At 39.3% G+C, this 15,526-nt stretch overlaps 1 protein-coding gene across 3 annotated transcripts in view; it reads right to left on the reverse strand.

The window, feature by feature from the left end:
* The window catches only part of tasora (transcription activation suppressor a), a 65,693-nt gene that overhangs the window by 25,369 nt on the left and 24,798 nt on the right, over positions 1 to 15,526 (reverse strand). For all 3 annotated transcript variants that reach the window (XM_067998755.1, XM_067998756.1, XM_067998754.1), the window contains exons 4-10: positions 14,888 to 14,960; positions 14,609 to 14,700; positions 11,474 to 11,608; positions 10,434 to 10,561; positions 5,303 to 5,322; positions 3,820 to 3,925; positions 2,701 to 2,804 (exon numbers count right to left, since the gene is read on the reverse strand). In XM_067998755.1, coding sequence (XP_067854856.1) covers positions 2,701 to 2,804; positions 3,820 to 3,925; positions 5,303 to 5,322; positions 10,434 to 10,561; positions 11,474 to 11,608; positions 14,609 to 14,700; positions 14,888 to 14,960 — 658 coding nt within the window. The remainder of the gene's footprint in view (positions 1 to 2,700; positions 2,805 to 3,819; positions 3,926 to 5,302; positions 5,323 to 10,433; positions 10,562 to 11,473; positions 11,609 to 14,608; positions 14,701 to 14,887; positions 14,961 to 15,526) is intronic.

The following is a 15,526-nucleotide window of genomic DNA, read 5'->3' on the forward strand; positions in this document are numbered from 1 at the left end:
AACAAGGTCACCCAGGTCCCTTTGAACATCGTGATGTGGAGATGCCAGTGATGGACTGGGGTTGACAATTGTAAACAATTTTACAACACCAAGTTATAGTCCAACAATTTTATTTTAAAATCCACAAGCTTTCGGAGGCTTCCTCCTTCCCACATTCACCTGAGGAAGGAGGAAGCCTCCGAAAGCTTGTGGATTTTAAAATAAAATTGTTGGACTATAACTTGGTGTTGTAAAATTGTTTACCTTTGAACATCAACATTTCTCAATCTCACCATTTAAAAAATACTCTGCATTTCTGTTTTTCCTACCAAAGTGCATAACGATGGTGGGGGGTGGGGTGGGGGATAAGGGCAGGGGAGAGGAGGGAAGAGGAAAGCAGGGAAAGAAGTTTTAAGTTTTTACTCTGGTCACAAAATTGACAGCGTGTGAAAATGTTCCAATATTGAGGGGGAAAAGCAAGAACCAGACATTGGTTAGCTAGCCCCTCCCTCTCCATTCAAATTACATAGCAACATACAGCATACTTGGAGGAGCTTGCTATCCAGAATCACAGCAAAGTTGCCACATCAGGTTAAGCGATATAGAATCAAAGGTTACAGCACGGAAGGAGGGCCATTTGGCCCATCGAGTCCATGCAGAGAGCAATCCAGCTAGGCCTACACGCCCGCCCTACAAATGTTTTCCTTTCAAGTACTTAGCCACGATTGAATCCGCCTCCACCACCCCTTCTGGCAGTGCATTCCAGATCCTAACTTCTCGCTGTGCAAAAAAGTTTTTCCTCATGTCACCTTTGGTTCTTTTGCCAATCACCTTAAATCTATGTCCTCTGGTTCTTGGCCCTTCCGCCAACGGGAACAGTTTCTCTCTATCCACTCTGTCTAGACCCTTCATGATTTTGAATAGCTCCATCAAATCTCCTCTCAACCTTCTCTGTTCCACTGAGAACAACCCCAGCTTCTCCAGTCTATCCATGTAACTAAAGTCCTTTATCCCTGGAATCATTCTAGTAAATCTCTTCTGCACCCTTTCTAAGGCCTTCACATCCTTCCTAAAGTGCAGTGCCCAGAACTAGACACAATACTCCAGTTGTGGTCGAATCAATGTTTTATAAAGGTTCATCATGACCTCCTTACTTTTGTACTCTATGTCTCTATTTATAAACACAGGATCCCTTATGTTTTTTTTAATCACTTTCTCAACCTGCCCTGCCACCTTCAATGATTTGTGTACATATAACCCCAGATCTCTGTTACTGTACCCCTTTTAGAATTGTGCCCTTTAGTTTATATTGCCTCTCCTCATTCTTCGTACTAAAATGTATCACTTCGCATTTTTCTGCGTTAAATTTCATCTGCCATGTGTCTGCCCATTCCACCAGCCTATCTGTATCCTCTTGAAGACTAATCACTATATTCCTCACTGTGCACTATACTACCAAGTTTTGTGTCATCTGCAAATTTGGAAATTGTGCCCTGTACACACAAGTCCAACTCATTAATATATATCAAGAAAAGCAGTGGTCCTAGTACCAACCCCTGGGAACATCACTGTATACCTCCCTCCAGTCCAAAAAAACCATTCACCATTACTCTGTTTCCCGTTACTTACTAAATTCTGTATCCATGCCGCTACTGCCTCTTATTCCATGGGCTTTAATCTTGATGCCATGGGCTTCAATCTTGATGACAAACTTATTATGTGGCACTTTATCAAACACCTTTTGAAAGCCCATATACACATCAATTCCATTGCCCTCATCTACCCTCTCTGTTACCTCATCAAAAAACTAGTTAGTTAAACACGATTTGCCTTTAACAAATCCGTGCTGGCTTTCCCTATTCAATCTACACTTGTCCAAGTGACTGCTAATTCTGTCCTGGATTGTCGTTTCTAAAAGTTTTCCAACTACGGAGGTTAAACTGACTGGCCTGTAGTTGCTGGGTTTATCCGTGCATCCTTTTTTGAACAAGGGTGTAACATTTGCAATTCTCCAGTTCTCTGGCACCAGCCCCGTATCTGAAGATGTTTGGAAGATTATGGCCAGTATCTCTGCAATTTCCACCCTTACTTCCCTCAGCAATCTAGGATGCATCCCATCTGGACTGGGTGACTTATCTGCTTTAAGTACAGTTGGCTTTTCTAGTACTTCCTCTATCAATTTTTAGCCCATCCAGTATCGCAACTACATCTTCCTTTACTGAGACTCTGGCAGCATCTTCTTCCTTGGAAGAGGCAGATGCAAAGTACTTATTTAGTACCTTGGCCATGCCCTCTGTCTCCGTGAGTAGAACTCCTTTTTGGTCCCTAATCGGTCCCATCCCTCCTCTTACTACCCATTTACATGCCAATTGAAGACTTTTCGATTCCCTTTTATGTTGGCTGCCAGTCTATTCTCATGCTTACTCTCTTCCCCTCATTTCCTTTTTCACTTCCCTTCTGAACTTTTTATATTCAGCACTTGTGTTATCAACCTGATGTCATTTGTCCCTTTTTTCTGCTTCATCTTACTCTCTATCTCTTTTGTCATCCAGGGAGCTCTGGCTTTAGCTGCCCTTCCTTTCTCCCTCGTGGGAATGTACCTAGACTGTACCCGAATCATCTCCATTGTTCACAAAAAAGTGAACCTTGTGCAGTACACAACGTGGAAGAGGGAATTCTAACTCAAGGGTCAGCAAATGTTTAGTTACAGTAAGCTCTCACCTTCTCTTGTCCCAGAGAATGTCGTTTTCCGGAATACTGTCATTGGTACTTTGTTTTTTAAGCAATCAACACTCATAACCGTTTCAATGTCAAGTTTTTCGGGCCTAAAAAAGAATATACTTGATAAAAAGCAAAATCTATAAATTCAACTATCGTGAAATATGTATATGCTTCAGATACCCTATTTTAATTTAAACAATGAGATTAATGTAGAGCTGTAAGGTTAAATGTTGTCTTAACCATGCAGCTCTACATTAATGAAAATGATCTCAGTTTAACAGTAAATTAAAATGTTCAGACAGGTTCTTCATTATAAGCATAGACCACAACAGGCATAAAAGGAGAATCACTTAATTTGGTTGCATATAGTCAACATTCAAGACTGAGAAAAGTGATCAGAACCAAATATTCATCAGTTCAAAGGTAACATTTGACATGTTACACAGCATGTTCTTCCTATCTGGGAATTAAAGATAACTCATTGCAGAAGCAACCCATTATTCAGCTGCCACCTTTTTAAAAAAAAAACTATTACTGCAATTTCCTGCATAAAGTGCTGTGTGCCCAAGTACTTAGGTTTTTCCCCAATTCAACACAATTTCCCATCTCTGTGCACCCACATAGTAAAATGGCAGTTATTTTACGATATTATAGCAAAAGTGCCAATTGTCCAACTGATTTAATGACCCATTTTAAACAGACTTAATAAATTTTTGCATAACCGTAGTCATGGTAGGAATCAAAATTATACAATTTTAGTGCTACAAGCTGTTCTCAAACCACCAGCCCAACTACTATTTTGATAATTTTAATAGGCTGTACTTTGCAAAACTAACACTTCACAGCTACATATTGCTTAAGGTCCCAAAATCCCACTTAGAACTGGGGCCATAGCAAATTCTTCAGTCTTCACCCATTACAGAAGTTTTGTACTTCACTGCATTGTAGGTTCTATTTCCAAGGAACTCTTTCAAAGCAGTACAACTTGGGAAAAGTAGCATGGTACTCCACTCTGAACCAGGATTAGGCTTCAGCATTCTATGGTTACCCTCAGTTAATTCTTCACAAATTTCCCCATTAAACAAGTAAAACTATAATGCACAAAGTAATGTTACTTACAGCTTGAAAGGCAGAAATGGCTGGGTAGCTGACCGTAAAGAGCTAAAGCACAAAAACCTCCCCTTGTTCATAAGTTGTCCTTTCCAGATGGTGTAGTAAGACTTTCCTAAACAGACACAACTTTCATCTTAAAAGCTCAGGTAAGAAACTAAGAAGTTAAACAGACGATGAGCAAATAGCTATTGTTAACTATAGAGAAACAGCAAATGTTCAGAATAATGTGGAGGTGCAAAGGTATAAGAGATCATATGAGTTTACAAAGAAAATCAAGGCACTAGAACCAAGGGTTGTGTCTGAATGAGATTATAATTGGCCAGAAAAATGACTAAAAACCAAAAGGATAATGTTAATTTCAGAAAGCCAGGTTGAGAATGGACAGAAGAAAAATATAGGAGTATCTAGATTAGTACGGGATGGTGTGAAAGTTATCAAAGAATAGATTTGCTTTAGGTGGTAGAGAAGCCAATAACTAGAAGTTACTTTAGAACATTGGTTCTAGCAGAGAGACAAGCTGCCGTTAATGTTTAACTTGTCAAGTACATTAGAAATGCTGACTGAACCCAATGCAAAGTTCAAATGTGTGTCAATCATGGTATGGAAATTGGGTATAGGAATATATCGCTCACTGTGAATATTGGGTACAAGTTATTTTACTTTTGTTACAAACATCTGAGATGATTAAACGCACTCAATAAAAGCAAACATTAAAGATTGCTAATCTGTATGTCACAAGTTTAATGCCGGAAAGCAAACGTATTGACAAATGCATGCAATGTTAATTAAAAGCCCGAGTTTACAAATGAACTTGAGTCAGCATCCTCTTCTCACAGAACCTATTCCAGTGGACGCGAAGGATTGAATTAGTAATCAAAGCAGCCATGCTGAGATTCAGCCCAGAAGATCAGACAGAGCAACACAAGTTTGATGTTCAAGTTGAATATTTTGAGAAGTTTAGATCTTAGTATATAAAGAATCCAATACTTTGTATTTAGGTTGCCACTGACATGTAATTTTAATATGGTAATTATGCTCACCAAACCATTCTCAAGCTGCTTTTATGCTGTGCTTCACCCCATCAGCTCTCAACATAGGTCGCATGCAGTCGGTAGCAACAAAGTAAACTTATCAGATTTGCTGAGGCCAATGAGACCAGTTGTTTTAAAAACTGAATCTTCCTGGCCTTAGCAAATCTGGCACGGTTCTTATGGTGTCGCTGCCAGCCACTAGAGACTCACACGTCAAGAGTTGGTGGGACTAGCACAGCACTAAATGCAACAAAAAAGCATCTTTTACTGGTTTTATGCAGTTTCCATTGACCAGTGAAAGCCATTTGAGTTTGACGAGTTATGTGGTCATTGCTGCCCCCAACACAAAAATGGGATTCTTCCCTGGTTCTATCTAAATCAGGGAAACACCAAGTATTATTGCTCTATGATGTTACAATTTAGATTGCTCTCCATTTCAAACACATGAACGAACATACCTGACTGGATGTCGTCCATGCTGCAAAAGAGAAAGAAAAGCACATTACTATACATTATAAGCAATGGAAGATCCAGCTCACAAATAACCTGAATTGGAAGAGGATCACAGCCTGTCCTGTGAATTTTGCAGATCATCCTATGTTTGAAGAGATTCTGAATACAAAGTTTTGAGTGGTTTTACACATCCTGTAACTATTTCCTTTAGTTATCCTTTCAAAAAAAGCCAAACTTCTGCCTCTCCACCCAAGAATTTCTTCCTATCCTTTTCAATGGCATGGACTCCTTTTTGTGTAAGATTCTGGGTTTGTCAGTCACCCTCCAATACCTTGCCAAGTGGCCATTATTTATGACAGCAAATGTTAACAGCATACTCAACTGCTGGGGTAGAAGAGGGGAAGTTATAGTTGAGCCTAATCTTCTCATCCAGCATCTACACAAACTTCCAGCAAATGCTGTAGGAAATCAATCAGCAATCTTGTCTGATTTCCCTCTCACTAATCTAGAGGCATTGAAGCCCTATTGCTGCCCTGCACGAGACCAACTAAGGATCAAATCTGGATCTTCCGGGCCTATGTCGCTACTTACTGGACAAACCTGTGCAGTAACAATATAACAAACAAAAAGTTTTATATAAAGGAATAAGATCGGCTCCATGCAGGCTGAAGCAAAATGGTTGTTAAGTTACATCTCATTAAAGACCATAAAAGAAGAACAGATCACCATAACAACTTGTAGACCTGGCTCCAGGTCAGCTTAAAGACATACTTAACTTGGCTACATGAGACACTGAAAGAAAACAAATGTCAATCAATCCTGGGGTTGCACTTGAAGAAGCCTATTGTTGGCAAGCAGCCACCCCAGGAGGTGTGGTTTAAAATTAAAATTAAAAGGACTAAAAACCACGTAAAGGAAGGGTTCGCTTCCTCACTGCTTTCTACCGTGACGCAGGTTTACAGATTGCTTCTGGAATGGCTGGCCTGACTACAAGAAAAAAAACATGTGGTAGACCACAACAGTGTCCATCAAGATAGTTAGGCGGCCTTGACAAGACTGAGCAAAACCATGAGTATATAAACTTTCGTAAAGGAGTTAGTCTAAAATAGACTCTGTTTTCCCAAAAGAATATGCATTTTGGAGAGTCGGAAGATTTTTAAAAAAAAAATTGTTGAAGCAATTCAAATCGTGCATGAGCCAAAGCTGATGTTTAATTTGAATGTCAATTTTCTAGTATATACTAAATTGTTTTCTTGTCAAAGCCATGGTTTATACCTGAAGTTTCTTTAGGAAAATAGTCCACTGAGTTAAATAGAAAATTAAATCATGGCGATAAAAGGGCATTTCCCCAAATTAAACACATTGCGCCTTTTCTCCCAACGTTTGCCAAGCCATTAAGTCGCAAGAATAGTAACATATTTGAACAAATTATTGGGTAAAATTTACAACTCCATGTTGATACTGGGGATTGTACACCAATAATTATGCACTCAAGTGTATAGCACTGAACATGTGAACATTCGGAAAAGTAAAAAAACTCTTACTGGGGAGGCTACAGTGGAGACAACACAAATTTGCACATCAGGATATGCCACAAGATGCAGCCTTACTAGCAAAAAGGTGAATATTAAAGAAATTGTCAAGCACAATCAAACCAGACCTACCTGGGTCTCAAGAAAGTGTACTAATGGAGACTGAATCCACAGATTTCCCCCCCCACCACCTACCTCTCACAAATTTGGCCGCTTGTCCTGGTCTACTAGTACTCACCGACATAGCTTTAGCATCAATCATGACTGATCTCATTCAAAAGAGAACCCACAATCCAAATCAATACAGCAAAAGGCTACTAAACATTGACATGGCAGCCAAGCACAGTAACATAAAACAAGCAGTTATCTCACTCAACATGCCCAACAGGCTCTCTAAACATACTACATCCCTTACACACTGACATGAGTCTTTTGCTTTCAACGTCAGCATTAGTCTAACAATTAGTCCAGATTGCAGAATAGCTTACGGGAATTTGCATAGAATTGTTGCTGCATTTTTAATTTCTTGAAATTTGAAAAATATCACACCCTAATCAGTTCTGAACTAAAACTAATCCAAGTTATTTACAATTAAATCAAGCAAAAATAGACAACTGCTGTATAGCACATATTACACACACATAAAAATATAAATAAATAAAAGCATTATCCATAAGTCAAGCTTCAGACTTTCTCTGGTATAAAACAGACCAGTAACTACTACTTCCAGGTCTTCAAGCCACTGCTGTACTCTGCATATAAGGGAATTTACAGGGAAAAAGCCAGACACTTACAGTCCTCTTCAGTCTGATCAAACATCAGAAACCTATGAACTATCCAGAACATCGTCTTGTTTTATACCCTTGGAGACGTGTCTGTCAATTAACAGTGATCAATGTAACATTACCTTACCATGTGACAATCCTGCAGATGTGGAATATATTTTTAAGATTACATCATAAATATCAAATATCACTTCAAAAAGAATGCTGATGGGAATGTAAACACATTGTCTCGAAGCTGTTCCTACAGCTACAGTAGATCGATCTGCAACAAATCACCTAGCTGCTTCCATGCATACTAGCCAGCCATTGTTGACACAAAACTAAGTACATTTATGCCCGACATTACACATTAGAAAAATTCCAAATTCTGCACTGAATGGCAGGGATCAATTTACAATGTAACATTCAGTATTCACCATTACCGCAAAAGGATTGAACTCAGAAGAACGCACGCAACTTTCCTTGCTTTGAAGTGGAAACAAAATAAAGTCAACTTAACTGATTTTTATAACACGGATGGGCACCCACACAAATGGAAGAGCTTTAGGACGAGTGTACAAATTGCATTTCATGGAAATACTGCTAATTGCATTCTCCGTTATTGGTAGAAGAGGATATTTTTGGAAAATAAGAAATCCTTCCAGATTTAAAAAAACAGAACCTTGCTAGCCAAATCTCACATCATAGCTGATATACAAATGCATCATTCCACTCAGATCATTTGTTTGCATCAATTACCATCTGTTACAGTCTAAGGAAAGCAAAAGCCATGCAGAACCCTTGCCTTTTTAAACTAGCCACACCGGGATCTGCTGTTTAATGCTCAGATCGCATGTTCTTCAAAACGAACACCCACTTTTTTTTTAAAAAAACATAAAAAGAAAAATCTTCAAACCGCAAGAAAGTTCTTCCATTTGATTCTCTTTCTTCTCCTCCCCCCCCCCCCCCCCACTGCCGAAGGCAGCAATTTTCACTAATCACTATACTAATACTAACTGCGTTTTTCACTTGAAAGACAGGCAAGCAATTCACTGTGCACAGCAGTACAACCAAGCCCAAATCTCCTACCAGGAATGCAGAGACCAATTATATTTATTCCAATGGAGAGCAATAACTCAGTGCAGACCAGGGATCAAAACTGGGACCTTCCTGGTATATACAGCTCAGTGCCATATTAAATTATGCTTACCCATCAAGTCTTTTCAGAGCCCCAAGTCCCACACTGCTACAGTCCTCCATACTATATGAAAAACGTGCACAATAAGCAATTGCGCCCACCTCAGTAAAAACAGCCTCCATGATGTACAAAGAGGGCACAAATATCCCATGGTAAAGGAGATAAAGTGCAAGTCAACTGCAGACACCAGTTCTGCTTCCAGCACATAACCATTCAGCAACTTCATCTCAGCCCAGTTCAGTCCTATTTGTACTTACAGTTTTAGTATTAAAAATTAAAATACTCATGTCACCCAAAGAATGTAAAGTGGGTCTGATGGCATATGAAAAATATTTAAAGACCTATACATTTCACAACTGTAGTTGTTGCTCAGTACACACTATTTGCTTTCAACATGAGTTGTTTAAATTTTCATGTAAATTTAAATTAAAGAAATACTTTGCACAAGAATCTGCCACACTGTTCGAAATTTTTCACAGACTAGTTTTTACTTAGAGGCTTGTAATCAGTTATTAAATTAATATTTCAAATCATCAATCTTAATACTTTTAAAACCCTTAGCATTAAAGTCTTATTCCACCATGTCCCCTGTTTTGGCAAAAGAGTTTTGTAACAAGTAGTTGACCAGCATCTTTAGTAACGTAGTTGTTTGTTAAACCAGAAGTTATTAGATGTCCAAGTTAGGAACTAGCGTGTTTTTTTTGCGAGATTAAACCACGTGACCCAGAGAACTCAGCACTCCAAAATACCACTCATTTCACAGCAGTTCCAGTTTTAGACTGAAGAGGTTAATTGGAAATTGAAGCAAAGTAAAAAAAGTATAAAAGTGAAATCCATAAATATAAAACTACATCTCAATGCGTTAATTCACCACCCAAAGTGGTACTGAGCCATAGGAAGGTCCAATCCCTCATCTGTGCTCACTCAGCTGATCTCATCCAAGGCAGCAATAAATGCATCATCTTGGGTTGGGGCCGGGGGTAAAGGAAATCATTAGGTTTTCCATTTCTGATTGCCACTGTTGATCCTACCTTGAAAATACATGTGGGGATATCCAGATTGGGGTTGGATGCAATACCTCCCAAGCTGGAATAGCTCGCTACACTTTGTCTAGGCTCCCACATGAAGAACAGCCACTTGGAAGGTAACAAAGCTGCTGGCAACTTTATACCAAACAGGTGCTAATATTGAATTGGATGAATGTTGAATTGAAAAATAGCAACAAACTATTTTCTCCTGCAAAAGCCAATTAAATTAACATAGGAAGGGGGGAAAAAAAAGGGACCCCCAGTTTTGAAAAATTAATTTCACTAATTTGGGTTTTCATGAGTTTCATAAGGTTTTAAAAAAGGCAACACAAGTATGTTTCCAAAATAAAAAAAAGAGCAACGTTCAGTGAATTACAACCATCGCAATATTAAAGGATTTAAGTGATAAAACCACACTAAAATTTGCATGAAATCTGGTACAGCACTCAAGTTATTGAAAAGACAAGTTATTTTTCCAGACAGATAGAACCAAGGCATAGGCTTACAAATAAAATTACAAGATACTTAATTGTATGGGCTGATACTGTACATTACTCTCTAGGAAGTCCCGTTTCAGATAGTCAGTGTAAAACACAGAAACACACTTTCCTTACCTGAGCACAATTGGTTTGGTTATTTTGGGAATTTTATTTTCCTTGTAAACAAAGGATACCACAGCATAGGGGCAAACATGCCTTGGATACTGCCTTATACCTTCATTTCCAAATTCATAAAGGTAAAACTGAAAAATTAAAAAAGTGATCGTTAATAAGCCAATGTAGCAAAAATAACGTGTTAGTTCAGAACACATCTGCATAAACAATAAACTGATTAACAGATTAAGTCAAATATTTATTATTTCAAGGAATGGAAATTACAATTAATGTTGGGCCGGATTTTGCTATTGAGCGACATATGAATGGCGCTAGCTGTTCATTAGACTTGAAAGCCCATAGACTTTCTATGAGCGTTTGCACGGCAAGTTACTGTAAGTTAGAGAGGCATTCAGTACGGCCCCTCTACAGAGCATCTGGGACCTGTGTGAACAGGGCAAGCAACTGTGTATCTCCTTAACCAATCAGATTAAAGCATCGTTAATGAGCAGCACAGAGACTAAAGCAGGAAGTCTAAGTTAGAATAGTGAATTCAATGTCAAATCAGGTACAGTAAGCGAAACAGAGGGGGAAAGAAAGATTGGATTAAGAGACAGAGATAGAAGAGACAGATAAAAAGAACATTTAAAAAAAAATGTCTAACAATAATTAAAAGAAAGAGACTCCACACTTGTAAAAGTTAATTTTCAGTGCCAGAGGGGTTGTTTGGCAGTAAGACAGACTTACCACACCGTTAAATGGGTACTTACGCCAGAATGGACAAGCCCTAACTTTTTCTGACCAGTTTAGTCCGTATCTACGATGTCAGTGTACGAACTTCATGCTGTTCAATTCATTTGAATGGGGAACCAGACGGCGAGATGCCGTTTTCGTGCAGCTTACACAGCAGCAGCGCATCTCGGACAGCAACTTCCGAATTTCCGCGTTTAACTGCACATGTTGCTGTTCAATTCACACAAATAACAGTGAGCGCCGTTAGCCTCACCGTTACTTTTACAACAAAATCCGGCCCATTCTCTTTAAAAGTTTTCAAACTGTACCTGTGTAAGATCAAATGCTCTGTAAGTGAACAGCGAAGTGACACGGTTAAGGTTTCTAAAAACGTGGCAATCATGTTTCGGTGTTGGAGGGGTGAAATTCTTGGTGGTGTTATCAAACACAGCTTTTACCCTTCCCTAAAAAAATTAAACACGTCAAAATTAGATATTTGTGTTCAAGGCATCAAGTTGTGTATCATTTTCAAATGAGCAATTGGACAGGGAATAGTTCTTCATAGTAGGTACAACTCAGGAGGTGGCCATTTGGCCCATCGTGCCTGTGCTGGCTCTTTGAAAGAGCTATCCAATTAGCCCCATTCCCTATCTCTTTCCCCATAACCCTGTAAATTTTTTCCTTTCAAGTATTTATCCAATTCCCTTTTGAAAGTTACAATTGATTCTGCTTCCACCACCCTTTCAGGCAGTGCATTCCAGACCTTTACAACTCGTTGCATTAAAAAAATGTTTCCTCAAGTCACCTCTGGCTCTTTTTTCTGATCACCTTCAATCTGTCTCCTCTGGTTACTGACCTGTCCGCCACTGGAAACAGTTTCTCCTTATTTACTCTGTCAAAACCGTTCATGATTTTGAACACGTATCAAATCTCTCCTTAACCTTTCCTGTTCTAAGGAGAACAACCCTAGCTTCTTCTGGATTTGGAAAGGGTGGGTCAAGCCTGACGAACTTGATTGAATTTTTTTTTGAAGAGGTAACTAATAGTGGACAGGGGAATGTCAATGGATGTTGTTTATTAGGATTTCCAGAAGGCATTCAATAAAGTTCCCCATAAGAGACTGTTAGCTAAAGTTGAAGCTCATGGAATTGAGGGCAAATTATTGACCTGGTTAGGAAATTGGCTGAGCAGCAGGAAAGAATGTAGGGATAATGGGCAGGTACTCAAATTGGCAGGATGTGAATAGTGGTGTTCCACAGGGATCTGTGTTGGGGCCTCAAATATTCATTGTATTTATTAACAACTTAGATGACAGGACAGAGAGCCACAGATCCACGTTTGCTGATGACACAAAGATAGGCAACATTGTAAGCAGTGTAGAAGGAAGAATAATCTGTTAACATCTCTAATTTTAAGTGAATGGGCAAAACTGTGGTAAATGGATTTCAATTAGCACCTAAAAAGGTTAGAGCAGAGTACTTTCTAAATGGTGAAAAGCTCAAAGCAGCGGAGGTCCGAAGAGACTTAGGGGTCCATGTACATAGAGTAAAATGCCATGGACAGGTATAAAAGAGTCAAAAAGGCTAATGGAAAGCTGGCCTTTATCTCCAGAGGACTAGAGTACAAGGGGGTAGAAGTTATGCTAGAGCTATACAAAGCCCTGGTTAGACCACACCTGGTGTACTGTGTTCAGTTCTGGGCACTGCACCTTAGAAAGTATATACTGGCCTAGGAGAGTGCGCAGTGTAGATTTACTAGAATGATCCCCAGACTCCAAGGGTTAAATTACAAGGAGAGATTGCACAAACTAGAATTGTATTCCCTGAGATTTAGAAAATTTAGGGTGATTTGATCAAAGTTGTCAAGATATTAAGGGGAGTCCAGAAGGTAGATAGAGAGAAACAATATTCACTGGTTGGGGAGTCTAGGAGGACAAGGGGACACAGCCTAAAAATTAGAGCTAGGATGTTCAGGAGTGAAGTTAGGAAACACTTCTACACGCAAAGGGTGGTAGAAGTTTGGAACTCTCTTCTGCAAACGGCAGTTGACGCTAGCTCAATTGTTAATTTTAAATCTGAGATTGATAGATTTTTGTTAACCAACGGCATTAAGGGATATGGAGTTAGGTCACAGATCACCAATGATCTCAGTGAATGGCAGAACAGGCTCGAGGGGCTAAATAGCCTACACCTGTTTCTATGTCCCTTCTCCAGTCTCTCCACATAACTAAAGTCCCTCATCCTTGGCACCACTCTAGTAAATCTCTTCTGCACCCTTAATAAGGCCTTGACTTTCTTCCTAAAATGTGGTGCCTTGAAGTGAACACAATACTCCAGCTGAGGCCTAAACAGTGTTTTATAAAGGTTTAGCATTACTTTATTGTTTTTGTTCTCTAAGCCTCTGTAAATGAAGCCCAGGGTCCTATATGCTTTCTTTTAAAAAAAAACAGCTTCTCAACTCGTCCTGCCACCTTCAGAGATTTGTGCATGTGCACCCCGAGCTGTATCTGTTCCTGCAACCCCTTTAAAATTGTTTATATTGCCTCTCCTCATTCTTCCTACCAAAATGCATCACTTCACACTTCTCTGCATTAAATTTCATCTGCCATGTGTCTGCCCAGTTCACCAGTCTATGTCCTCCTGAAGTCTGTTACTATCCTCCACATTGTTTACTACATTGCCGAGTTGTGTCATCTGCAAACTTTGAAATTATGCGCTCTATACCCAAGTCCAGGTCATTAATATAGATCAAAAAGGGCAGTGGTACTAATACTGACCCCTGGGGAGCACCACTGTATACTTCGCTCCAGTCTGAAAAATCATTCACCACTACTGTCTGCTTTCTGTCCCCTAGTCAATTTTGTATCTACGCTGCTGCTGTCCCTTTAATCCCACGGGCTTTAATTTTGCTAACAAGTCTATTATGTGGTACTTTATCAAATGCCTTTTGAAAGTCCATATACACATCAACCACACTACCCTCATCAAAGAACTCAATCAAGTTTGTGAAACACTATTTTTCTTCAACAAATCCGTGCTGACTTTCATTTATTAGCCCTCTGGCAATACAGCGTCGAACTGATCACAGAAAGATGACCTGCCCTTTTTACATGACCTTCTAGGACTAACACCTAGTCTCCATTCGCTGCCTTTCCTCAGATGGCCAGCAAAGATTCATCAATCATGACGTCAGAAATTACAAGGAGAATCGGTGTTCTACTGAACCAAAGTCCTCCTGTACAGCATCACTATTCCACCACAAAATTTGGTACTGTCAAACTGAAATCTTTATTCCTGGGCCTTCTGTAGATAAACATTAAAATATATAGAAAATGTACATTTTATTGCATAGGAATTAAGTTGAGGTTGTGGGGCCGGGGGGGGGGGGGGGGGGGGGCGTTGGTGGGGAATGAAAAACAAAAAAAAAGAATAAGGCCACCTTAAAGAAATGAAGTCAGGCATTACCTTTATGATCTTGAAAATTATTATCTCTGCCTTCCTTCCACTATCCAAAGGATTGGGCTGAAGTATATCACAGTATTTTGAAAGATAGACTCCTGGGAGAGGGGGGAAAAAAAAAATCATTAAATCCTCAACCGCTGTCTTAAAGCTTTCCATTAGGTTAATCTGAGAAAATTGAAATACTCAAAATATTTCCAGTAAGACTGTACGCAAGATAATTATACAACACTATGTATCTTTAAAAATACCAATTACTGCTTCAGTGAAGAAATTTTTTTTTACCCATTGTAGGATTTCCGAGAATTGTTACTTTGGAGTTCCCCACAGGCAACCCTTTCTCACAAATAATGGGAATCTAGCAGGAAAAAAAAAGTGGTTATTGAAAAGCCATTGATTCAATTGAGATATATAAACAAATTTTTTTTTAAAATATACATTACCTACTTTGCAGGGTTTTCTGGATCATATGCACCCTCCACACTGTAGGAATAAAGCTTGCCTGGCTGATTCTGGATAAGCCAAATGCTATGCATGCAAATAAAAATGTTGCCATGACATTGTAAATAGGCAGGGCCACACATGTTCTATACCGTACTAAGCTCAAGACCTGTACCAATCTCGTTCAGCCTGAAGCAAATCTAAAACAGCCAAGCCAATGACCTCACTGGATGCACTGCAGGAACTAAACAAGGTAACCAAAATTGCTCCATCTGCATGACTCTTTTGAATCACTCTATATCAAGTGAAGTAAGAGAAAATGAATACAGAAATGTATTCAGGTAAAGTAGCCCATCCAGGCTGCGGCAGCCTTCATTTCCAAACAGAAATAATGTCAGCATGCACGCACAAATTTTGCCCGATATCACGGTCTGAAAATGATCCAGATCTAACCTTAACCCCCTTAATGCCAGGCAAATTGTC

The sequence above is a fragment of the Heptranchias perlo genome, chromosome 17, assembly GCF_035084215.1.
Source record: "Heptranchias perlo isolate sHepPer1 chromosome 17, sHepPer1.hap1, whole genome shotgun sequence".
Classification (NCBI taxonomy): domain Eukaryota; kingdom Metazoa; phylum Chordata; class Chondrichthyes; order Hexanchiformes; family Hexanchidae; genus Heptranchias; species Heptranchias perlo.